The sequence below is a fragment of the Canis lupus genome, chromosome 2, assembly GCF_048164855.1.
Source record: "Canis lupus baileyi chromosome 2, mCanLup2.hap1, whole genome shotgun sequence".
NCBI classification, from domain to species: Eukaryota; Metazoa; Chordata; class Mammalia; order Carnivora; family Canidae; genus Canis; species Canis lupus.
In genome coordinates, this window is record NC_132839.1 from 62,575,312 (window position 1) to 62,599,007 (window position 23,696).

At 56.6% G+C, this 23,696-nt stretch overlaps 2 protein-coding genes across 5 annotated transcripts in view; both read right to left on the reverse strand.

The window, feature by feature from the left end:
• Window positions 1–3,683: 3,683 nt before the first annotated feature.
• Window positions 3,684–20,067, reverse strand: MSANTD1 (Myb/SANT DNA binding domain containing 1). 2 transcript variants are annotated; one of them, XM_072803760.1, is made up of 5 exons: window positions 19,936–20,067; window positions 13,492–13,577; window positions 10,005–10,269; window positions 6,141–6,416; window positions 3,684–4,053 (listed from the first exon to the last, which is right to left on the reverse strand). In XM_072803760.1, the coding sequence occupies exons 2-5, from the start codon at window positions 13,505–13,507 to the stop codon at window positions 3,813–3,815; spliced, it is 798 nt and encodes a 265-aa protein (XP_072659861.1). In that variant the 5' UTR covers window positions 13,508–13,577; window positions 19,936–20,067; the 3' UTR covers window positions 3,684–3,812. The 2 variants fall into 2 exon arrangements, with proteins under 2 accessions (XP_072659861.1, XP_072659865.1); XM_072803764.1 differs by lacking the exons at window positions 13,492–13,577; window positions 19,936–20,067 and adding an exon at window positions 10,916–11,044.
• Window positions 18,831–23,696, reverse strand: part of HTT (huntingtin) — a 141,045-nt gene continuing 136,179 nt past the window's right edge. For all 3 annotated transcript variants that reach the window (XM_072803748.1, XM_072803757.1, XM_072803743.1), the window contains 6 exons: window positions 23,578–23,692; window positions 23,227–23,440; window positions 22,758–22,863; window positions 20,939–21,101; window positions 20,580–20,740; window positions 18,831–19,607 (listed from right to left, as the gene is read on the reverse strand). In XM_072803748.1, the coding sequence (XP_072659849.1) occupies window positions 19,394–19,607; window positions 20,580–20,740; window positions 20,939–21,101; window positions 22,758–22,863; window positions 23,227–23,440; window positions 23,578–23,692 (973 nt within the window). In that variant the 3' untranslated portion in view covers window positions 18,831–19,393. The remainder of the gene's footprint in view (window positions 19,608–20,579; window positions 20,741–20,938; window positions 21,102–22,757; window positions 22,864–23,226; window positions 23,441–23,577; window positions 23,693–23,696) is intronic.

The following is a 23,696-nucleotide window of genomic DNA, read 5'->3' on the forward strand; positions in this document are numbered from 1 at the left end:
CAGGACCATGGAAGAGCTGCCTCCACCGCTGTGAGCTCGATAACCCACCCTGGGAAAGGCTCTGCGGTCAGGGTGGGAGAGTGAGAGCAAGCAGCTGATGGTGTCTGTGCACTGTATTGGCACAGAAGACACGCATGACAGCGAGAACCAGAATTTTCCAAATGCCCGGTACAGCGTTACAGAGCGTGGCGAACAGAGGTCCCCGAGGCACAGGACCAATGGCTGGCTGCAGGCTCAACACAACTCTGGAAGAGCTGGTGGGCTGAGTCCACACTGCAACTAGCCCGCACAGCCAGTGTCCTTCCTGGGAGAGGTGTCCACCATGATCTTTCTGTTCCAAACACCTGTCCATGCGGCGCCGGGTCTCCCGTGGACACCCACCAGCCCGAGGCTGGAGCCAGCTGTGACACAACGCCCCTCTTCTCCTGAAAACCTTTTGTTTTGGAAAATGTATTTTTCATTCAATTGCTGTTTATGTCAACATGTAATGGGTTTATTATTTTGAAATGAGTCCAATTTTTAAGTTTTAGGTTTGATTTCTAGTAAGGTCTGTTAGGTGTTAGAATTGGTGGCAAGGACCCAGAGGAACAGAGGCTGTGACATCTTCAGGGCCTCCTAGAGCATGGAGGGCCCTGTGAGTGCAGAGGCTCGGGGACCGGCTCCGGGCAGCATGCATGCGGTCAGCTCCTCGGGAGGAAGCCGCTTGGGTCTGGCTGGCCTGGGGCCCTGCCGCCCCTAGTGCAGTCTGAGTTTCTGTCTCATGTTTTTCCAGCTTTGACCCTGACAGCACACTGGCTGCATGGGTGTGTGACTGCACACTTTTTGCTTCTGTTCTGCATTTCCCAGCGCCACATGAGGCCCAGAAGGTCTTCCTCATCCTTCGGCCTTAGACCTCTGCCCCAATCCTTTTTCATTTGAACTTAAAAATACTTTCTTCAGGGGCACCTGGGCGGCTCGGTGAGTGAAGCATCTGGCTCTTGATCTGGGCTCAGGTCAGGATCTTAGGGTCATGAGTTCAAGTCCAGTGTCAGGCTCTGCACTGGGCATGGAGCTGACTTCAAATTAAAAAATGACAACAACAACAGCAAAAAAACAACTTTCTTCCATTTCAAAATAAACAAAAACCCACAATGTTATTGAGAATATTGCTGGAATTACATTAATAAGATGATGACACTTTACTTTGGCACTTTTAGGAGTATGCGGTTTCTCCACATGCTCAGGAATTGTTTTAGATTTTACAATAAAACCGTAGTTTTCTTCATGTCGATCCTATACCTTTCTGGTTAAACTTGCTCATAGAATCCCTGCGGTTCTCAATTATGACCCTGAATGGAACATTCCATTCTCATAATCCACAGGTTCAAGGTGGTTTAAAGAGTTCTTGATCTTTTATATATCTTGTTTTCTGGGAATATAAAAATATCATCTGAAAATAAAGGCAATTTTCATTTCTTTTATCCCACTTATTTGTTTGTCTTGATGCATTAGCTATATAAATGCCAACATTAAATAATAAAGGGAGAGAAAGCATATTTGTTTGGTTTTGGAGTTCAGTTTTTGGCGTTAAAAGGATCATTGTCTTGCTGGATCTTATCAAACAGCTTAGTGTTTACTAATAGAGTCACTTTCCCCCTTAATGGACCAATAACTACAGAAGAAATCAGAGACTCCCTACAGACACACTATTTATGAAGCGCGTGACGCAGGCAGTTGTCCGGCTGGCCTCCACCTGACCACATCGGTTCTGCTCCAGCCCAACAGAGTATGGGGCAGCACAGAATCTGCAGACATGGAGAGAGACAGCACTGATCCCACACTCAGAGAGACAGCTGGGAAAGTTAAATAGTGCAAATGACTTCTAATTACAGAGGCAAAAATGCTACATAACATACTGCAACTGTTGCCTTCTGCCACTATGTTAACCCTGGTAGCCATGGCCACAGCTCCAGGAGTGCCAGGACGGTTAAACCTGGTATGCCAATGGCCACAGCCACAGCCATGGGAGCACCAGGACAGTTAAGGTAAGAGAGCTCCTGCATCACTTGGAGCCACAGTCTGTGGCCATCTCGGCGACCCCTGGGCCACTCTGATGGGGTTCTAGCCAGCAGCCTTGGCATAGCCAGCAGGCTGAGTGTTTGTCAATCAAGTTCTCACTGGGACATCGTGTCTCAGGAGCAGCTGGGTTCCTGTGCCAGAAATCAGCCCTCAGTTCAGGTCTTCAGGATGAGGCACTCCCTCAGTCTCCTGTGTGGTGGGGTTTTGGGGCTTGTTCTGTGCATGCCTCCCCAGCACTGGTTCAGTGACATCATGCTGGTAGCTGACACTGGCCTTGCTGGGAACACTGACCGTTTTGGAAGAAATTGGCAAGTTCACACTTCAGCAGAGCCTCCTGTCATACATTCACCGAACTACTGCCTTGGGTCCCAAAGCAGCATGGTTTGAGTCCATGCACATGTGCTCTGGGGAGGTCCCCGAGGTGGTGAGCCAGGGGCATCCATCCTGTTCCATCTGGCTCTGCCCTCTGGACTCTGTAGCCAGGCCTGCGACTGGCCTCTGCTCCACCTGCATGACCTTGGGTGGCTGACTTCAAAGGCCACTGGAGTGTCCCATGAGGGGTCACTGTCAACCAGGATAACTGTGACAGCCTCCTGGCAGGACCCCTGCCTTCATCCCACCTGCCATGGGGCTGCTCAGGAGCACCCAGAAGGAGCTTTTCTAGGTCAAAAGTCAACCATGTCACTTGCTGCATTGCCTCACAACCCTGCTGGGTGGGCAGCAACATGCTGGTCCCGGGGGGGCCAGACACTCCCGTGCCCTTCATCCTTTGCAGTCAGAGACCAAAGCCCAAGTGGCCAACAGGACTTAGGAAGAATTCAGCAGAGAAGCATCTGGAATGGTTTTCCTGCTGGAAAGGGCAGAGGCAGGGAGGTGAGCATTATCTCACAGCTCTGGACACCACCACCTCCTGCTCAGAGGGCCCCGGCCAGCACAACACCCAAAAGCTTCCTGTGCGTCTATGGCCTGGCTGCACTGCCTGGCTGCTTCTGTGAGGCTTCCTCATGCTTGGGGCCAGCCCTTCCTGTCCTGCGTTGACCACCACCTGCTATCATGTCATTTCCTTCTTCACGCGTTTGCCTCCTCGCCTGGAACGGGAGTGCATGAGGCCAGGTCTCTGTTCATCAGCGTGACACCCCCAGGCCTAGGAAAATGAACAGGGTGGTGCCTGTGGGTAGCTGTCATTGCTCTGTTAGCCTTCTTGCTGGGAGGTGATTGGAGCACCCAGTACTCCAAGGAGAGGGCCGAAGGCTCCCTGGGTTTGCTGTGGCATCAGAGGCCACCTCAGGAGTACTGCTGCAGACTCTAGGGAGGGGCAGGCAGGCATCTCCCCTTCAGGACAGTTTCTGTTACGAGTGCAAAGCTGCCACTTGCCTGTTTCCATATGCTTTTGTTTTTGGAATAGACCAACCTGGCGCATTCCCTCTGAGCTGGAAAGGTGAACTCTGCTTCCAGGGAGTCATGAAAAATCACACATTTAATGCCGAAAGCCATTTCAAGTATCATCGGTAGTCACCACACCGGAGAACAGGTTCTAGGAGTTCCCACTGGGGGATCACCCCCGTGTAACCTGGTGTCCTCGGCCTGTGTCTGAGGAGGGGCTTCCACACCAGGAAGTCCGATCCAGGAGCAGCCCCAGGGGCCAGCGTGAGGCTGGCTCCCTCTGGGACCTGGCCTGGCCCGGCCGGCCTGTGTTGTATGGCCAGCCTGCTTGGGCCCTGGCTGCCCACCCGCCCGCCAGCCCACCCGGCAGCCTACACGTTGGACTTGGCAATCATCTTCTCCAGCAGACTCATCATGCGCTCCTGGAGCTGCAGGCTCTGCACCTGCAGGAGATTCTGCTGGTCCAGCACGCGGCGTACCTCCCGGCACGTCTCCTCCATGGCGCGACTCAGCTTGCGCTGCTCCTCCAGCATGGCCTCCAGCAGCCGCAGCTTCTTCTTCTGGAAGTGGCAGCTCTGCACCTTGCGCTTCTTCACGGGCCGCTCGTCCGACCTGGAAGGACAGTGCCAGCGTGTGGATGGCCGGCCACACAATCAGGGCACCAGAGGCTCCGCCTGCCTGACTCTCCCACCCACCTCAGTGGACACATGGGAAACAGCCCCTGGTAGCCGAGCAACTGCTCTGCCCTCCCTCCCCCTGGTCCAGCAGGTGAGGAGGGCTGTAGCCCTCCTCCCAGGATGGTGAAGGGGCCAGGGGGCTGTAGGCACTGCCGTCCTGTGGGCCTTGAGGCAATCCAGTGACCTGGGTCACAGGATAATCCAAACCCCCTGTAGCCTAGGTGGAGCTCAGGAGTAGCAGCCACACGGGGGGGAGAGATGAAGAGGACTGGGTGGGAGGGGGGCAGGGCAGTGTGGCCTCTCCCCCAGGACTGGAACCTCTGGTAGTTCCAGGGAGGCAAAGGTAGCCTACCGGGTGGTAGGCCCTGTGCTCTCTGTTGTGGGCTGGGGAGCATCCCTGCTCTAACTGGCCAGACCCCACCAGTCTCCTTGCCTGGGCCCCATGCTTTGAAGCAGAATGGTGACCTGGCCAGTCTCAGGGGCAGGGGTGCCAGTCCCACATCCTGGCCCTTGCGTGGTGCCTGGGGCAGCTGTGAGTCTGGGAACCAGGTCAATCCACAGAAAACACCTGGCCATAAACCTCAGGTTTCTAGCTGACTCCACCTGGCCATCCACAAATGCATTCTTGTTTGGGGTCTTTGCTGAGAAATCCCATCCAGGGAAGGGGCGCTGGACAAACCAACTGGCAGCCCCTGATACCAGACCTTCCTCATCTTACCCCCATCTGACAGACCTGGAGGCCAGGGCTGCGGGAGAGGCAGGGCCAGTCAAACCCACTCTTTTCCTTCTCTTCTCAGACTAGCCAACTCCTATTCACCCTTGAAAGCCGAGCCCTAATGTCCCTCCTTTGGTTCCCCTGGCCTCCCCAGCACAGGAGTGTGCCTCCTGTGTACCTGTCTGTAGGCATCTCCAGGGCAGGTTCAGGTGGCCGGAGCTGGCCCAGCAGGACGTCTGTGAAGGGACATCAGAGGGGACAGGCGCGTACACTGCAACCAGCTGAGGGGAGCACACTGGAGGCTCAGCCCAACATGCCTTCCAGCCAGCCTAGCCAGGTCAGGATCTGCTTGGGGGTGATGGGGAGCCCAGGAGCCAGAAACTGGGGGCTGGTGGGAATGGGACATTGGATTTCCTCCATGTCCCAGGCCCCACACCAAGTTCCTTCTCTCTCATGACACTCCCAGTCACCCTCAGACAAAGTGCTGATTCATCCCCATTTCACAGAGGGAGACTGAGGCCCAGAGAGGTCAAGGACTTTCCACACAGCTAGAAAGTGATGTAGCCAGGAGCCAAAACCAGACTATGGACATGATGGCCCGCACTTCAATACCACCTGCCTCCCAGTCTGAGGCCTCCCCATCTGAAGCCTCCTGTCTGAGGCCTCCTGGTCTGAAGCCTCCCCATCTGAAACCTCCTGTCTGAAGCCTCCCGGTCTGAGGTCTCCCTCTCTGTGGCTCCCTATCTGAAACCTCTCCATCTGAAGCCTCCCCATCTGAAGCCTCGGTCTGAGGCCTCTTGGTCTGAAGCCTCCTGGTCTGAGGCCTCCGGGTCTGAGGCTTCCCCGTCGGAAGCCTCCTGGTCTGAAGCCTCCTGATCTGAGGCCTCCGGGTCTGAGGCCTCCCCGTCTGAAGCCTCCTGGCCTAAAGCCTCCTGGTCTGAGGCCTCAGGTCTGAGGGCTCCTGGTCTGAGGCCTCCCCGTCTGCGACCTCCCCGTCTGAAGCCTCCCAGTCTGAGGCCTGTCTGCGACCTCCCTGTCTGAAGCCTCCTGGTCTACAGCCTTCCTGTCTGCAGTTTCCCTGCCTGAGGCCTCCCTGTCTGTGGCCTCCCCGTCTGAGGCCAGCCTGCCTGAGGCCCCCTGTCCCAGGAGGCACTTGCACACCACCTAGGCCTTTGCAGCCAGCCAGGGATGGCAGACGACACCGCCGCCCCGAGAGCCGCTGCCCATCACCGCTCCCAGCCCCTTCTCTGGCTGCCGGGCTCCTGGCCCCGCTGGTCGTGGAGGCGGGGAAGGAAGACACACACTACCTGAACTTAAGGGACAGTAAGCTGGAGGAGCTGTCGGAGCGATCGTCCTGGAAGCGGCCTTCGTAGGAGCACTGGTTATACGGTAAGTACAGAGGGGTGGACTTAGCAGACGGCGACAGGGACGCCTCGGTCTGGGACGTGGAGGGCCCCGGCTGCTGGCCGTCCGGCAGTTTGCCATCACAGGACTCGGGGACCTTGGCCAGAATCCTATCAATGGCTAGGTAATAGGGCCAGTCGGGCGGGACGGACTCGCTATCTGTCATGCATTTTAATTTCCTGAAACGAGAGACACAAGAGCCAAGGGTGAGAAACGGAGCTGCTCCCGGCCTGTCCTGCCTGGCCCTCGGCTGAGGGGTGCTCAGGGGTGCGAGAGCCCCGGGGCCCAGGGAGCTGCATGGCTTGGGCGGGTACCACTCTTGGCCAGACAGCCTCCCCAGAAGGACTCCAGAGCCAGGGTGACATTAGACTCGGAGAGAAGTCAGGCTGGGGACCTAGCCCACCGGGGACAATAGAAGCACACGCCCCAAACGTGAATACGGTCATCTGGGAGTGTGAGGGCCTGAGCTGGGCTGAACTGCCTCCGTCCTGGTTGTTCTGTAATCTCTAAACTCCCTACAGTGAACAAATACTCCTTTTAATAAAATATACAAACATAGGAATAAAATATAAGTATGATATAATACAACCATAAGGTATCATAATATAAGAAATTTGTTTTTCTAAAGAGACTGCCTTAGAAGTGAGAACCACAGGAGTTAGGAGCATAGGTTTCAGTGTCCAACACATCTGAGCTGTGTCTCATCTCCACCACTTTGCTGTGTGACCTTAGGCAGGTTCATTAACCTCTCTGAGCCTTCATTTTCACATCAGTAAAATGGGGATGAGCAAAGTAAATTCGTCACAAGCTCCAGGGAGAATCTAATAAGACAATGCCCAGTTCCCAGCAAACAACAAACATTCTTGGCTGAAGGTACCAGGAGGCAGCAGGGCTGGGCCTGATCTTCCTCATTCCTACTTAGACTCCGGGGCCAGGGGTATGCACAGCATAGCTCTGCCCACCGTGGGCTGGAGCCCCGTCCAGCCCTGTGTCCTGCCCTTCCCCACCAGACAGGCCTTGTAGGTCCCTGGGTCTTGGCCAAATTTGGGGAGGTCAGCGATGGGAAGACTCAGCTGCAAAAGAGCTGGGAAGGAGGCCACCACTGGGAGGTTGCTGCCTGCCCATCAGACCCAGCCTTAGTCTGTGGTCCTTACATTCCTGCCCCACGCTTCTCCCGGGGATGGAGGCCCTCATGCTCTGGCGACCCCTGTGGCCGATGGCTCCTGTCTCTTGATGTGGGCTTCCCTCCAGCGCGGGCCCCTGGTCACACTCTTCACTAGAAATACTGAGCTGAGCATCTGACTGAGCTGCCTTCAGCAAATAGGCCCACCTGGACAGCAAGGGGGTCTGTGGCCCATGGCAGCAAGCTGAGGCCAGCTGCAGCAGGAGGAGGCCTTAGGAGCTTCATCCACCAGCCTGGATGTCCAGAGTAGAAAGCCAGGAGCAGGCCACAGAGGCACAGGCTGCTCTGTCTCCTGACCCCAGGACCATCCAACACCCTGGAAGCTGCACAAATTCCGGGTGTGGGAAGTTGAGGACCGTGCTTGGGGCCCCCACCCAACCTCTGCCTAGGCTCCCCTCCAGCACCCTGAGAGGTCTCCCTGTGCTTGCTCTGACCACTCAAGTCAGGCTCTCCTTGGAGAAATGAGGGAAAGCCTGCTTCTGGCACAGGAGACCCCTGAACGGTATTCCAAGAGACCATGTTCCACGGAACCTGGCCACCCCCACAGGCTTCCTTAGCCTGACAACCTCAATATGTAAGGAGCTACCATGAGAAAATAAGAAAAGATTTTGCTATGGGAGGCTTTCTGGGTCGGGGTGGAAAGAAACAGATGAAGAACCAGTCGACCAACTGAAGCATCAGCCTGTTACAGGCTCTGTGGTCTAGGGCTCAGTTCCCACCTCCACCCCCACCCCCCCGGGAATGGGAAACTGCAGTCTTGTACATGTGTGCAGCCCTTACCCCCAGCACCGAGGGTCTGGAGGGGTGCCCCACTGGAGGGCCCAGGCCCCACTCTGCTGCACCTGCATGGCCTATGGGCTCCCTGGCCCCCATCCCCACCTCCAAGAAGGGAACAGAATGCCTCCCCTGGGACTCTGAAGATGGCTCTCAGGATAAATAATGAACAACTCTGCCAGACACCAATCAGAGCCCATGAGTTACTGAGTCAGATGGGAAGCTGGTAAAGCAGCCGGCCTTGCCTCTGCAGCTCCCCTGCCCCGCAGCAGGCATAGAGGGCTCTCCATGTGCATGCAGGTGGCAGGAATGGGAATACACACGCATCTATAGACAACCTATCCCTTGCACCATGAGCAGGTGGCTGCTATTTATGTGGTGACTGAGGCCCTCAGACCCTTAATGGTTGCCTCATTTCTGGCCCCTGGGCCGGCCTGGGGGCTGGGACGGCAGGTGGACATGGGTCTTCAGGCAGGTCCAGGCCCTGCAACTCCTCCTCCCAGGGCCACAGAAAGTTAACTGGAAATAGCCGACTGGGTGTCATGACAGGCTGAGAGCTATAGGCCGGGGGTGGGGGAAGGACAGCAGTCGGCTCCTTGCCTACTGTTGCCAGGGACAGCCCTCTCAAGGTGCCCAGGGCAAGCCTGCAAGCCCTGTGTGCAGCCAGCCCTGGCTGCACCTCTGCTCCCTGCTCACAGCAGCCACCTTGGGCACCTGCATATCCTCTGGGGATGTGGACAGGCCCACCCTTGCCAGCATGCCCTGTGGCCCCAATCTCATTACCAGTCTTCCCCCTGTGGCCCCCAGCAAGACCCCAGTCAGACCATGACCTCTGCCCTGCCTGTGACCCTTACCATGCCCATGACCCACTCCATATCTGTGACCTTGGCTGCACCCAGGACCCTCTGCACTGCTGTGATCTCTGCCCTACCCAGGACCCTCTGCACACCATGACCCTCTGCAGATGGGCTTGGCTCACACACACCCAGAGACACTGGGCCCGTGGGGCCATAGCTGCCCCCTCACCCCTCCCAGGGGCCAGAGCTCCCCTGCCTGGGAACCTTGTTGGCAGCCCTGACTCACAGCTCCCCTCATGCCACGGGGGGGTAGGTGGAGGCATCATAGGCCCACACCTGTCCTTCCACAAACAAGGCCCCTCCCACAAGTGGGGCCCCTGGGTGGTCCAGGGCTCCAGTATCAGACCTACTACACACCCTGCTCCTGACCGTGGCCCGTGTTGGCAGCACTCACGTCTGGGCTCAGTGGTTGCTGGGAATGACAGTGTCAGCACCAGGCAGGACTGCAGGCTTAGGAGCTGAGCCTCCTCCTCACCCCTGGCCTCGGTTTCCCTGCCTGTACGGCAGCCACTCTGCCTAGCTGAGCCATGCCTGGGTGGCCAGCCTGTGGTATCCTGGTTGGCGGGAGGGTGTGTGGAGGCTGGGCGGGAGTCGTCTGTGTGGGCGCCTGTGTCAAGGGTCTGGGGAAGGGTGCTGATCGCCCCAGCTCTGCCTCGCTGGGCCTCAGCTTCTCCCTCTCCTTGATGGGAGGCGGCAGATAGTTTGTAGAGGCCCCATCTCGTGGCCCGGCTCTGCCCACACAGGGCCTTCCCACCTCAGCACCGAGGGGGTCCGCGGCAGCAGCCTAGGCACAGATGGCTGGCTGCCAAGCCATAGTGCTGGCCGTGGGGGTGCATGGTGGTGCGGCACGTGGGGCCCACCTATACAGGAAGGAGCCGGAGCCCAGGGCGTGGGGGTGCGTGCGGGTGTATGGGGTGCGCGGAGTACATAGGCATGCGGCGCGTGGGGCCCACCTGTACTGGAAGGTCATGTTGGTGATCTTGATCTTGATCTCCTCGCCCAGCCGGCGCTCGCCTGTCATCTCCAGCAGTTTGCTGGCCATCTTCTCGTACACCTTGGCGTTGCGCTTGGTCTGCTTCAGCTCGTCGAAGAATTCCTCCCAGACGAGCATGAGGCCACGCATCTCGGCATCGGTCCAGTTGCGGGCACGCCGGTGCTTCTCCGTCTGAGGGGACACGAGGTAGCCAGGCGCTTCGGCGGCTGCCATGCCGGAGGTACCTGCGGGGTTAAAGGAGCGCGCTCAGGCGGGGCCTGTGGTCTGCGCACCAGGGCGGGAGCCCCACTCCTGGAAGGCAGCTCCACGCTCAAAATGGGGCCTACATCTGACAGGCAGGAATTTAGTTAAAAGCTTTTAAACGGGAAACGTCATTTTGATGTCACGTTTCCATAGCAACAGAGCAACTGCATAAGCTACAACAACAGAAACCTTTTAACTGAAAGCGCAGGAATCAGGGCTGCCCTGACGGGCCATCAATATTGCAGCGAGTGGGCCAGACCTCAAACCCACGGCCCAGGCGCCAGCCCGGCCACCAGGCCTCACCTGCTGGGAGCCCAGCGTGCTGGGGTCCAAGCCGAGTCCCCAGCTCAGCCCCGCCCCACTTGCACAGACCAGGGGCCCAGGAGGAGCCCGGGGGTAGAGGGTGGGGGGTAGGCAGTCAGGGTGGGGTAAAATGAGGGGCCAGGGCCAACAAAGATGGAGATGGGGGGGCAGCAAGGAGGGGGCACGGAGGCAGATACCCCCAGGGACCCTCGGCGACATACATGCAGGCATGCCAGCCCTTGCCTACCCACCATGCGCTCCACACACAGCATCCCCCCGGCAGTGCATGCACACTCCGTGACTGGAAACTAAGTGTGCCAATACCAGGCTGGGCAAGAGTGGGACTCTGTCCATTGGATCACCTGTCTCCCTCCTTGCAGGTTGCTGGTTGCTGGCCTGGGTGATGGGCGAGCAGAGAAGCCAGGGCAGTTCTTGAGGCCGAGAACAGTAGGCAGGCAGTATGTATTGGTCCCTCCCACCCTGGGCAGCCCCGCCACAGCCCTAACCACCCTGCTCAGAACCATCTGCACCTACACCCACTTCTACCTGGTAGGCGGCATGCTCCCTGTAGCCCCAGAGCCTACAGAAAAGGGTTTGCTAAATAAAGGCTTGCTGAGTAACAAAATGAACAAATGAAGGGACCAGTCTTAAGTAGCCCCTCTCCCTTCCCAACTGATCATCTAGAGTTTGCTTTTGGACTTACTGGCAAATTCCTGTTCATTCTGCAAAACCCTGTTCTGACATCACCTCCTCTCTGAAGTCTTTCCCACTCCATTTTGGTCCTTCTTCCCTTTTTCCCTCATGCCAATTGGATCTACCTTGAGCCAGGCCATTTTATTTTTCTATTCTAGTTGTGTGACCATGGGTTCAGAACACTTGCAAAAGTGAGAAAATAAGAATTTGAGTATTCTCTGAACACTGGGCACTGTTTTATGAGCTACACACAATTATCTTCTACTTTGATCCTCATGGTCACTATGTTCCAAGTGAAGAGCTGAAGGGGTAGAGAGGGGAGATCACCCAGAGGGCAAGCGGCTGGCTTGGAGCTGAGTCTGACCCTGTGCTGTGTCCTCTCTTAAAGGAGCACTGGCTGGCAGGCTCCCAGTTAAAAGAATCTCCCCACCATTTCCTGGGGCCTCCTGGAAGGCAGGGATGCTGGCAGGGTGGCTACTGGCAGTGGGTGGCCATAGGACCCTCACCCTCTCTCAGCAGGTCTCTGCCAGAGTTTGACTGAGGCTCATGATGATGTCTCAAGGGCCAGGGCCACAGCTAGGGCTGGCTAGCAGTGGTGGGGCTGGGGGAACACTGTAGGACAAAGGTGAGTAAGACAGAGCCAGCAATGAGACAGCATGACTATTCCTCGGGGAACTGGAAAGGTGGGCTTGAGAGCCAGGATGAGGATGGGCTGAGGTGTCCCCTGAGGCTGGCCAGCTGATGTCAGCAGGATGGTCAGCCAGAAGAGGAGAGCAGGGCCACGCAACCTGTGAGTACCATGGGGACAAAGCGCCACCTAAAGGCATCAACATTCAAAATGGAAAGATTAGGGGATCCCTGGGTGGCGCAGGGGTTTAGCGCCTGCCTTTGGCCCAGGGCGTGATCCTGGAGACCCGGAATCGAATCCCATGTCACGGGCTCCCGGTGCATGGAGCCTGCATCTCCCTCTGCCTGTGTCTCTGCCTCTCTCTCTCTCTCTCTGTGACTATCATAAATAAATAAAAATTAAAAAACAAAACAAAACAAAACAAAATTAAAAGATTAAACTCCAATGGTTTAAATGCAGGAGCCCAGCACACCTGCTGGACAGGCCCCAGCACTGTCCCCTAGGCGCAGGCACCCAGCCAGGCTCCAGCAACCATGGGCCATCAGTGAGCCTGCTAGCATTTGTGGGATTCTGGCGGTGGGCTAAGCCTAGGGGAGGGACTCCCAAAGTCCAGGCTGAAAATCACCATGGTTAATAGAGGTCCTCCTCAGATCTGACCATGCACGTGAGTCTCGCTCCAAGTTGGCCTAGAACGCAAGAGCTGAACTTGGAATAGGGAGCTGTCGCTCAGGTGGAAGAGTGGGAGGTACCCAGGATGGGTGGGTAGATTAGGGTCAGAGCTGGAAGTGCAGCACGCCCGGGCAGAAGGGGCACGTGTGCACGCTCAGAGGGGCCTGCACCTGCCCCATTTATCTGGCTCTTGCTTCAAGGCCTGGGCCTGCTATCAGCTTCCTATAGGAGTTCCTTCCTCTCCAGGCAGTCACCTGGGGACACAGGGACACGGCCACCCGGCCAGGCAGCACCCTCCAGGCGTAGGCGCCTTGCACGTGGTGCTCAGGATGTCGGAGAGTGACTGGAAGGCCCTCCAGGAAGCCCTCAGTCCTTAGATAAAAATTCTCAGCCCCACCTGAGGGCTTTCTCCAGCGCAGCTCCAAGGGCTGAGCCAGGCTGCCTCCTGGCACCTCTTGGCACATGGGCAGAGCTACTGGACAGGGCAGTCTGGCATACTGGCTTGGCTGGGGATGGTGAATACTCATCAGGAGAAGCTGCTGTCCCATGGACCCCTGCCTGGGAAACACTGAGAGAGCTGGTCCCACTGCTTCCAAGAGGCAGCCGCTGGCCTCCGGGTGTCCCACACAGGTGGTTCCCAAGGAGGAGTCTGCACCACCTACTTCCCCTCCAGCTGGCATGTCCAGAGGAGTCAGGGTAAAAGGCTGGACTCCAAATGTCTTTTCAGGTTTCAATGGGCATTGGAAGCCCCCCCAGAGAGGGGAGTCCTGGGAGAGCTTCTGGAAGCAGAGCCCTCATGTGGTCCTCCCAGAGCAGGTACCCACTAGGTGGAAGGGGTTGGCAGGGTAAAAACCCAGCTGCCCCCACTGGGGAGGGCCCTGCCTGTCCTTGGTGGGGAGGAGCTCCATACCTTGGCACAGCTGCATGGCCTGCTGGGACCCTCAGTCTCTGAGGGATAGGGAGGCAGAGGGCCGGGGGCTGGGTATCCGGCAGTACCTGTAGGGAGAAGGGGTAGTCAGGCCTCAGCAGGAGGCCCCTGTAAGCCTCCATCTCCACGTGAATGGATGCTCCGTCTGAGGTACTTAGGCTGACATGGGGGCTGCGGGTAGGAAGCAGATGTCCCTGTGAGGAGCCTCTGGCACCTGCCAGGAGCAGGCACTGGTGAGCCGAGCCTATCACAGTGGGCAGGTGAGCTCAGCATTGGAAATACTCCATTCTGGGCAAAGGCAGGGAGGCATGTGGAAATGTGGCTGGAGGGTGGCCGGGGTGGCAGGGTAGAGCCCTGGGAGGACCGGGCTGGAGGATGGGCTGTCCCGGTGGAAGGGTGCAAGGATTGTCCCATGATGGCCTGGCTCACAGTGGAAGGAAGCTCCAAGCTGCCACCCAGCTCCCTGCTGGCCCCACTGGCCTTCTCCCTACATCTCCAGGTAGCCATACTCTTCTCTGTCAGCACTCTGCCTCAGTGGGCAAGCCCCGACCCTGCAGCAAGGGCTACCCTGGACTCACCCACATTCCACGTGCCCCTCAGGCTCCCTAGAGGACATGGCTGACAGGGAGAAGGCCACTGGAGCAGCCCCCACATCTGTTTGGGAGGCTAGTGGCAAGTGCCATCTGACCAGATGCAGGGGCCAGGCTGTCAAGACCCCCAAATCAGTAGAAACTGCAGGACATGCTCATGGCTCCCCAAATGGAGTCTTGGTGACATGCCACCAAGTGGCACTCAGACTACTGCCAGGCTGCTTCGAGGGCAAGGGGCAGCCCCCCAACACATCTAGAAGGGCTTCAGGAGCTTCTCAAGAAAAGTGAGGTCCTGCCCTCCATTGAGGGCACCTCTACTGTGGCGGCAGGAGGGCAAGTGGGGGATATGCAGCAGCAAAGCCCACTCACACCAGGGGCTCTGGGACCCTTCTTTTTAGAAACAATGGGTAGGCCAGGTGTGCTCAGATGCACCAGGCAGGGTCTGGCTGTCCAGGCTTGGACGAAGAAGGAGGACGCAGCCTTGGCAGCTTAAGGTGCCATCAGAGGCTTTGGAATTATATCACAGAGGAGACAGTTGGGGAGCTCAAGTCAGCCCCATGGAATGTTAGAGCCGAAGTGAGACTGCAGCCCTAGCGGGGAGACACTCCACCATGGTCCCTGTGCAGGGGAAGGGGGTCCTGAGGCTCCTGGCACCAGGCTCTCAGGGCTGTCACAGATTCCGGGGGAAGCCCGTGTGCTCATCATTCTCCAGCCCAAGGGCAAGGACTATGGTGCCCGTGTCTCCCTTGCTGGTACCTGCTATAGTGTGGGCTCTGGGACTGCCCTGCCAAGACAACAGGCAGCTGATTCTTGCCAACTGACGGGAACCCAAGAGACTTGGGTGAATGGTACCCCACCTGAGCAGCCTGCCGCCTAGTTGTCTGTGCAGGCTGGTGGGCAAAACACCTGCACCCCAAGATGACTGCTGACTGCCGACAACACCGACTGCCAAAGCTCCCCAGGAGGGGTCTGCCCAGAGCTAAGAAGCATGGTACCCCATTCAGCTGATTAGGTAAGACTTTGAGGAGCAGGGAGGACTCAGAAGCTCAAAGCTGACAGGCTGGGAGCCAGAAGCCCAGGAGTCAGCGGGGCCCTGCAGGGCGCTCGGAGGCCAGGCCACAGTCCATGTGAGCACTTCAGCTACCCTGGTGTCCTTAGCACCCCTCAGGGCCCAGTTGCACATGGAGGCAGAGATTCAATGCTGAAACCACATGGCCCTGGTGTGAACAGATGACGACGTCACTTGACTGGCTCACGTCTGGGGCCCACTTCCTCACCCTCATCCTGCATCCCTGGTGGAGGTTCTTCGAGAATAAGCATGCCTCGCAGCCCAGTAGCATGTAGTGTCATTTCCCTTTAATTCAGATACACAATGTTTGTAGCAATTTAAAAAATTTAAATACACATCGCATGTCAGTCCTTCCCTCTCCTCTTGGAAGTGGACAGTCCAGTCCAGGCCAGGGCTCCGGGACATGCCCCTCATAGCCTTGCTGGCTCCCAGTGTCGGGGGAAGGTGGTGGCGGTGTGGCAGGGGTGAACACCCTGCTGACGCTCAGCCGCAGCACGAAGCAGTGATTATGGACAGGTGGCCAAACTTAGCTCAGCCCTGCCACCTGCAACAGGTCCTTGATGGCCAGGGTCCTCGAGCGCCGGTGGTCACCATCCAGTTTGCACTGGGAGACTGTGGTGACTGTCCAGGGCCAGGTGCTCTCAGAAGCACTCAGGGTGGGGTGAGGGGGTTCCTTCAACTGCATTAAAAGTGACAGGTGCATGGGGGAAAGTGACCCCAGAACCTTCCAGGCCACCTTCACTTGTCACAGCCATCTGAGTGGGCCACTCCCTGCTGAGGCCATGCCCAGGCCAGCAGCAGCAGCACAGCCCTCCGAGCTCTCCAGCAAGGCCGCACCCCTGCTGCTGCCCACTGCCCCACAGAACCACCCCATGGTCACCCTGGCTGGGAGCCATGGCTTCAAGGGCTCCCTCAGAGGGAAGGACAAAACAAAGTGAGGACGGCTGCTAGGAAGGATGCTCACAGTATCAGAGGAAATGAATTCCACTCCCCACAAATCCCAGAGAACCACGCCCACTGCAGCCCTGCAGCAGAAGGAAGCTTTGTCTGCAGGTCAGCCAAGAGCAGTTATTGCTGTTTTGTCTGTTCCAAAGGAACCGCCAACAAGGGCTCGCTGTAGCTCCCCGGAGGAAGCTGCCTCATGGTCTTGGGGACTTGCAAGTGACACCCCGCAAGGAGGGGGCGGCCTGGGTGCGGTGGGGGTCCTTTCAGAGGTGAGGCCTTCTGATGCTACATTCGGGGTGTCTGCAGGGGTCAGCCTCATTCATCGTCCGGAAAGGATCCATTTGCTGGCAAAAATATGACAGGACAAGAGAAGCGGGTACAGACAGCTGGGAGTTGCCCACAGCACTTGGCGGGGCAGCAGGGGAGGGAGGCGCGTTTCTGGAGGAGCCATGCTTAAGGGCATGGCCCTGGCTTCATTCAAATTTGTGGAAAAGTGTCGGCAGGAAAACAAACCCTCTCCCTGGCAAATAGACCTGCCAAATTAGTATTTTCAACAAAATTTGGATTGATGATAGGATTGCTGCTTGCCACAGACTTCTAGGAACTTGCTAAAATATTAATTCCTTGTGCAGAAAGCTGGCAAAGTGGATGGACCCTTTCCTAAGTAGGATTTTAATGAGCAATGACATGGTTCCTAGACACCTCAGCCATGCAGCCAGCTCCATGTGGCACATCTAAGAAAAGTCAACTTCTGCAAAAAACTTACGCGGCCATTCCTGGTAGCCTTGCATACCTGCATATTGATATACATATAATGATAGATCTGCACACACGCGCACACACACACACACACACACACACACACGTACTCATCCCCGGCTAGAGAACTTCACTCACCAACTCCCATCCACTTTCGGATCACACAGGCCAGTCTTTGGGGTCAGCACGTACAGCCAGAGCTAAGCTCCAGGGCCCCTAGTTAAGCACCGACTATTTTGGATCAATGGCAAACAAGGGAAGACAATGACGCTTCCAGGTGAGCCCAGTGATATGGATCCTAAGGGGGATGGTTCCAAACCTTACATTCACAGTGTTACTTCCTACAAATGTAAACCCCTCACCAGGAACAGCATGCAGCCTGGCCTGTGATGTTCTTGTCTTGGAGCCGCTGAGGTGATGGGGTGAGAGACAGGCGGTTTCTAGGAGGTGGCAGGGAGAGATGGGAGCCCAGCAGAGGTGGGGGACATGGGAGATTTCCTTCTTAAGATTCCCTTCCATCCAGCTCAAAAGCGGGACTCATTTCTATTGCTCATGCCCTTGCTTGGTGGGGCCTCTGTGGGGGCTGGTGGGAAAACCCTGCACCCTAGAAATTCCCAAACTGCTGTATCAGGAGAGGGTAGGAAGAGGATGGCAGTTCTGGGGCAGGGGGTCAGCAGGCAGTTTGGTGTGTGCCCCACAGCTGGCTGTGTATTGTGGTGGGATATCAGGCCCAAACCCAGCCAGATGTAAGGGTAATTAACCATGTACCAAGGCTCCTCCTCCTCCGCTTCCTCCTCTGGCTCTGGAAAAGGGCTTCAAAATGATCTCCACTCACCACATGAAATACCCAAACCACTGCCTGCATTTGAACTCAGGACCAAACTGACCCACATGGCAGTCATCATGCAACCGGCCTGCCTCTGGGGCCAGACAGCAGAGTACCCACCAGCCTCACAGGCAGACAGCAAGCATGGCCCCACTCGTAGGCACACCATGAGCTCTGCCCAGCAGAGGTCAACCCAAATGTCCATGCCTCATCTGCACTGGATGATTTGGCTACTTTGGGGCTGGAAACAGAAAGTTGGTCCAGCGGCCTGGGCCTGGGGTAAAAGCAGCAGCTCTGAGGGGACGTGGGCCGGCCAGTCACTGCCCAGCCCTTCTCCTTACTACCCCTTCTGAGCCCCATCACGTATCCAGTGGGTACAGATCTGCATCCTCCTGAAAGGAGGCCCACTTTACATTTTGAGCTGCAAAGGGGGCCAAGTGGGTGCTGGGGTCCTTCTCTAACAGTTGCCAAATGCCGAGCTTTGCTCTTGACCAAGAGTGGTACAAATATAATTCCACTACACGCCTGGGCCCTAATACACAGGAGAGGCCACATGGAGAGCAGGTTTCACAGCGGTCAGTTAGCTCCCAGCCCGACCCCGCTTGGGACGGGACCGGACAACATCCAGGCTGGCGTCATTGGACACGACAGACTGCCTGTAACCAGGAGAGCTGGCCTTGTTGGCTAGGTGCCAGCACAGCTGTCCTTCACTGGGGAATGGAGCCCACAGAGCCATCAGTGTGGAAGGGTGAGGGAGCAGCAGGCGGGCTGTGTATGGGACAGGGGGGCAGGCACCCTCCAGTCCTCAGAGTGGCTGTGTGAGTTCCTGACGCAGACACCTTAACATGAAACATCTCTAAATTCTAAACATCTCTAAACAGAAGTGAACTCGTGAGAAAGGGTGGAGGGTACCACAGAACATCGCCAGCGTGTTAATAAGGAAGACAGGTAGGTGTGTGTGTGTGTGTGTGTGTGTGTGTGTGTGTGTGTGTGGGCGAAGGGGGCGGGCAGGGAAGCTGCAGGGCAGAGAGCAGGGGCTGCCAGGGAAGGACCGGCCTGGGGCAGCTTCCGCAGGCTCTGTCACATGCGGCACAGACTTGGTAATGCACATACTTTACACGGGCGTAGAAAGTTACCTTAAAATTAATCTCTTTACTGATATAATTAAACTTTAAATCCTGAGAAGAAATCAGAGAAAGGAAGTATGGCGCTGGGTGTCACGTTCCCAGCCCCCCCCCCCACCTGCACACACCGCAGCGGTCCCCTCCAGGACTGGGTGTGGTCCTGACCCCCAGGCCAGAGCCCCGGGGAATGCTCCTGAAAGCCCACTGGCGCCACCTTCTGCCGGCGGGACAGCAGAGAGGCCCTAGGACACAAGAGCAGCTGTAACCCGATGACCACGAGCAGGCTGGGTGCTAAGAGGAAAAGAACACCTGGTTAGCTGGCATTTTGGAGGAGCTGCAGCACAAAGGGTTAGTGACACAACTGCTCCTGCTCTCTGCGAGGACTCAGGCTCAACCCCACGGTACTGCACATGTTCCCTTGCACGCAGCCTCACTGCCAAAGAGCTCCTCTGCCACGTGGCAGAGCCGACACTGCCTGCCTGGCCTTGATGCGACTCGAGGGGAGGCCTTTGCAGAGCCACGCCAGCGCAGGCAGGGCCCCCGGCTCTGTGCTGCTGCCCTGTGTGGGCGTTCAGCACATGGTGACTTTGTGGACATTCCGCAAACAAGTCAGCAATCGATGATACGGGTTTCCTGGTGCCGCGACCACCTCGAACACAGACTGGAAGGCCCGGCGGTCCAGCTCCTCCTCTATCTGGTGTCTGTAAAAGTCCGTGGCCACCAGGCAGAAGAGGTTAACGTCCACTTGTTCCAGCTTGCCCATCCTGCTGATAACGTGGGGAAGGCTGGCAAAGGAGTTAAGGGAGCAAGGCTCAAGTGAGGGAAGAGCAGTCTCCTAGGCATGCCTCCCAGTCCTCACCAGGCTGTCCTTCAACACAGGTCTACAGATGGGCCCTGGGGGCCCTGAGAGGCGGCTGGAGCAGACGCCAGGGACCTGGACTGTGTAGCAGCAGCAGCTGCCTCCCACTTTGGCTCCTGCCAGCCACACCAGGAACAGGCAAATGGACGCTGCCACTCTGGCTGGAAGCCCGGCTCTGCCCAGTGAGACAGAGGAAGCGGGCAAGGCAGCCTGGGGAGCCCCAGAGCGAGGGTGCTCCACTCCACAGTACTTACCTGACCTGGCTCCCTTCACAGCGCTGGCCGCTGAGGCTCCCACTAGCCCTGCTCCCGCAGAGTGAGGGCAGAGCCATGGCCACCCGGCCCAGGCAATGCTGAGCGAGGCCTGCCACCAGCACCAGGACAGCCGTCTGCTCAGAGGCTCTGGTCTGTCTTGGGGGAAGGCTGCCAAAGGAGAACATCCCCTTTTGGCAGCCAGCATTTTTGGGGTGGGAACTGGATCTTTACTTAAGCCTTGTACCCGAGAGGATGACACAGGCACAATGGACAAGGAATAATGAGAAACAGCACTGGCCACATATGCAGCTGCATGGAACCCGCGAGTGGGTGGGAGGAGGTCTACAGGGATGGGCTGCTGCCCTCAGCATCCCTCCCACCCCGCCTCTCCAGGCGGTCCCAGTCAGTGTGGTAAACACTCCCTTTTCTTTTTCTTTTTTTTTTTTAACGCTCCCTTTTCTATCCCCTTACCAACATTGCACTCTGTCAAGGTTTAAGGTAAATGTCATTTTGACAGCTGGGTTTCTTTAAAGGTTAGGCTTCAAAACGTTAACAGACACTATCAACCCAGATGCTGAGAGCAGGGCCTGTAGGACTGCTTGAGAAGGAGCTACCGCCTCTGGCCCAGACCCAGGGAAGGATACACTGCCGAGACCCACGGGCTGGTGGAAGCACTGACAAAGAAGCAGGAGAGGCTCCACACGGCCATGGCCACTGGCGTCCTTTGTGTGAAGTTGGACAGAGACAGCATGACCCAGTCTCGGACCATGGACGACTGCCCGGTGCTGTGCAGAGTCTGGAAAACCTGAGAAACACGAAAGCCCACAGAGTCAGAGGCCACAGCTCTTCCAACACATGGGTGCTGGGTAAAAGGATGCTGCTGGTTTTCAAAGGTGAAGAACTGGGCCCAGTGGCAAGTCTACTCGGTTAGCACATCTGTTCTGGAAAGTCTGGGTCAGTCTACGTCAGGCAACTCCCCTGCCCTGTGACCCCGTGTCCTCACCTTATATACAACGGTGGCCATGAACTGTGGGTACGGCTGCTGGTTGGACAGAAATTCTCCAATGACTTTGTTCATGACGTCCTGGGGTGGGAAGAAGTCATCTAAAAACTGAGGAAGGATCCGTGCCACCACTCTGGCTTCACAGGGGAACCCTTTCCTGACCCTAAAAGGAGGGGACACAAATTAGAGTCTGGCCCTACCCCAAGAGGGCCTCGTGTCTAAAGCCAGTTGGGAGGCACCCTGGGTCCTAGAATGTGACCTGCAACAGCAAACAGGCGACTCCTGCCTTGCAGACCTCACCAGGGACCTACAGGTGAATGCACAGACCCAGGGCCTCCACCTGGTATGGGGGGGGTGATAACTCAGAGGAGTTTCCGAGTCATATCAAGTAATAAGCAGAAAGGGTTTGAGATGGTGACGTTAGAACTAAAAAAGACTCATTATGAAGAATGTTGTCCATGTGATGTTCTGTTTCTGTCCATGTCTAAATGCTCTATGAGCCTCTTTTCACCACCGCAGCCAGTAAGGACCTTTCTTCTTACTGGACCTGAACCCACACATTCTCCTGCTGACGTCCTGCCAATCCCAAAGATTATGGTCTGCACCCCCAATGCTGTGCAAATGGAAGAGCTGTACATTACTGACAAGCACCGAATTGACCCAGAAACTGGGCCCACGCTTCCTCCTATGTGTGTGTGCTCAGATCCCCCTGCGCAGATGCCAGCCGTGGCCCCACACATCACATGTGAGGCTGCTGCATCTGACGACACCCACCACTGGGTGTTAGTCCAGTGTCCTCCACCCAATGTCTGGAGCATGATCAAGCTGCATACCTGATGGGCACTTGCTAACATGTTGGTTTTATTTTAATACTGGGGCACAAGGGCCATGAAGGCAGGGACCCAAGCATGGGCTCCCCTGCCTGCCACTCAGCTGCGGCTGGGTTTGACAGATCTATATACAATGGAAGAATGGCTATAAACACTCATTTTAAATTTCAACACAGAAAGAGACCACAATGCTCAGCTTTCCACAACACCTCATCTGGCCTAAGTGGACACAGGGAAAGCCTTGCTTAGGATGCTCTTGTGAAAGCCAGACACTTCCTGCTGATCGAGTGAAGGGACAGGACAGGCTGAGTGGCACACAACAGGCCTCCCAAGGACACAGATGCCATCATGTCATCTGGCTGGAACCCAGGGCCCAGTTCTGGGCAAAGAGCCTGGCAAGGGGCCTAACCCATTTTCCAGAACTGGCAAGCTAAGCCAATTCTGGACAGAAGTACACACAGCGAGGGAAGGTGGGGGTTAATTACAAACTCTCAGAGGTGCTTTTGTTTATTGTCTAAACCTTTACCATAGTCTAGTGAACAGTCCTCCTGAAGCTGCTGCTAATGCTGCTCAAAGGCTGTGCCCCTATGGTCCTGGGAGTATGCAGCCAAGCCTGCTTTGACTGCAAGGCTCCTCTCTCCCCAAAGACAGCAGTGTCTGATGGATGTCTTTGTTACTTCTCAAAACTCCATGTGCAGGACTCGTCTTGGTAACATGCCTTTTCTGATGCTTCCATACGGATAGGGTGCTGCCCCCCAACCTTTAGGAGAGATAGGCAAGCACCTGGACTGGTCTCAGAGCTGGTCTACCCCAAACCCTCTGGTGCTAGGGTCCAAGGACTGCCCGTTACTGCAGAGCCCTGAGCGAGAGGTGTGCACTGGTAAGATCCAAGTAGGCCAGGCTGAGAGGAGAACAGGTGTGCGGGAAGGCAGCTGCTCCTGGTGAGCATTCCAGGTCAGGCCAGTGAAAAGGTGGGCTTTCTTTCTTACCTGTCAAAAAGTACAGACACACGCTCCATAGCCACAATCACTGACTCGCTGTCTGGGGCGGTGGGGCTGGGGTCTGAGGTTCTGCCCGGGCTGATTTTCTCCTTCCCTGAAACAAATCATTCTGTACTCTTACTTGCTTTGAAGACTGTGCCTTGAACTCACAGAGGGGTTCAACAAACCCAGAGAGATGATGTGAAAACAGGTGACAGAAGTGCTTGGCAGCCCAGGGCCCAATCTTGCTCAAGTACACAGGGTGCAGCAGTCAGGCCCGGCTCAATGTGACCTTGAGCCAGTAACCCCATACTCCAGAATCCCCCTCAAGTGCTGGTGAGGCCCTATGGTCTGCATCCCAAGAATGCACACGCTTCTCTTTCACTGGGACAGGAGACCCATTCTGTCTGGAGCTCAGTGGTACTGACTGGCCAGGCACAGGTGGGCCTGGGCTAGTCTCTGGAGCCCCAAAGCTCACCTGTGTACATGCAGGTAAGCATCAGGCCCAGGGCAGCCATGGCCCGATGTGGGCTGTGCACGTTCACTCTGTCCACACTAAGCTTGACCAGGGACTCTGCATCCAGCCGGCAGAGTTGTTCAGAGAGCAGGAGGCGCTCCAGACCCCGCAGGATACAGTGGTAGATAATAGACGGGGTGGACTCCTCACTTCCAGACAGCATCACCCCACACATCTGAACAAGAAGGAAGAGATCAGGCCTCTGTCACTTGTGCCTATCCTCCACATCAAAGTGACCTGACGGTACCCCCACAGGTGACAGTGCACACAAACTCACTCCCATCCTGGGGGAAGGTGCTCAAGGCTGCTCACCTGTATTATTGATGCAGAGAATTCCGGGCCTACATCCAGGGGGTAGTTCTCGATCAGGTAAAAGGCAGTGGCGCACATCACCAGCACGTGCTGCTGGCTATGAATGTTCACACAGCTGA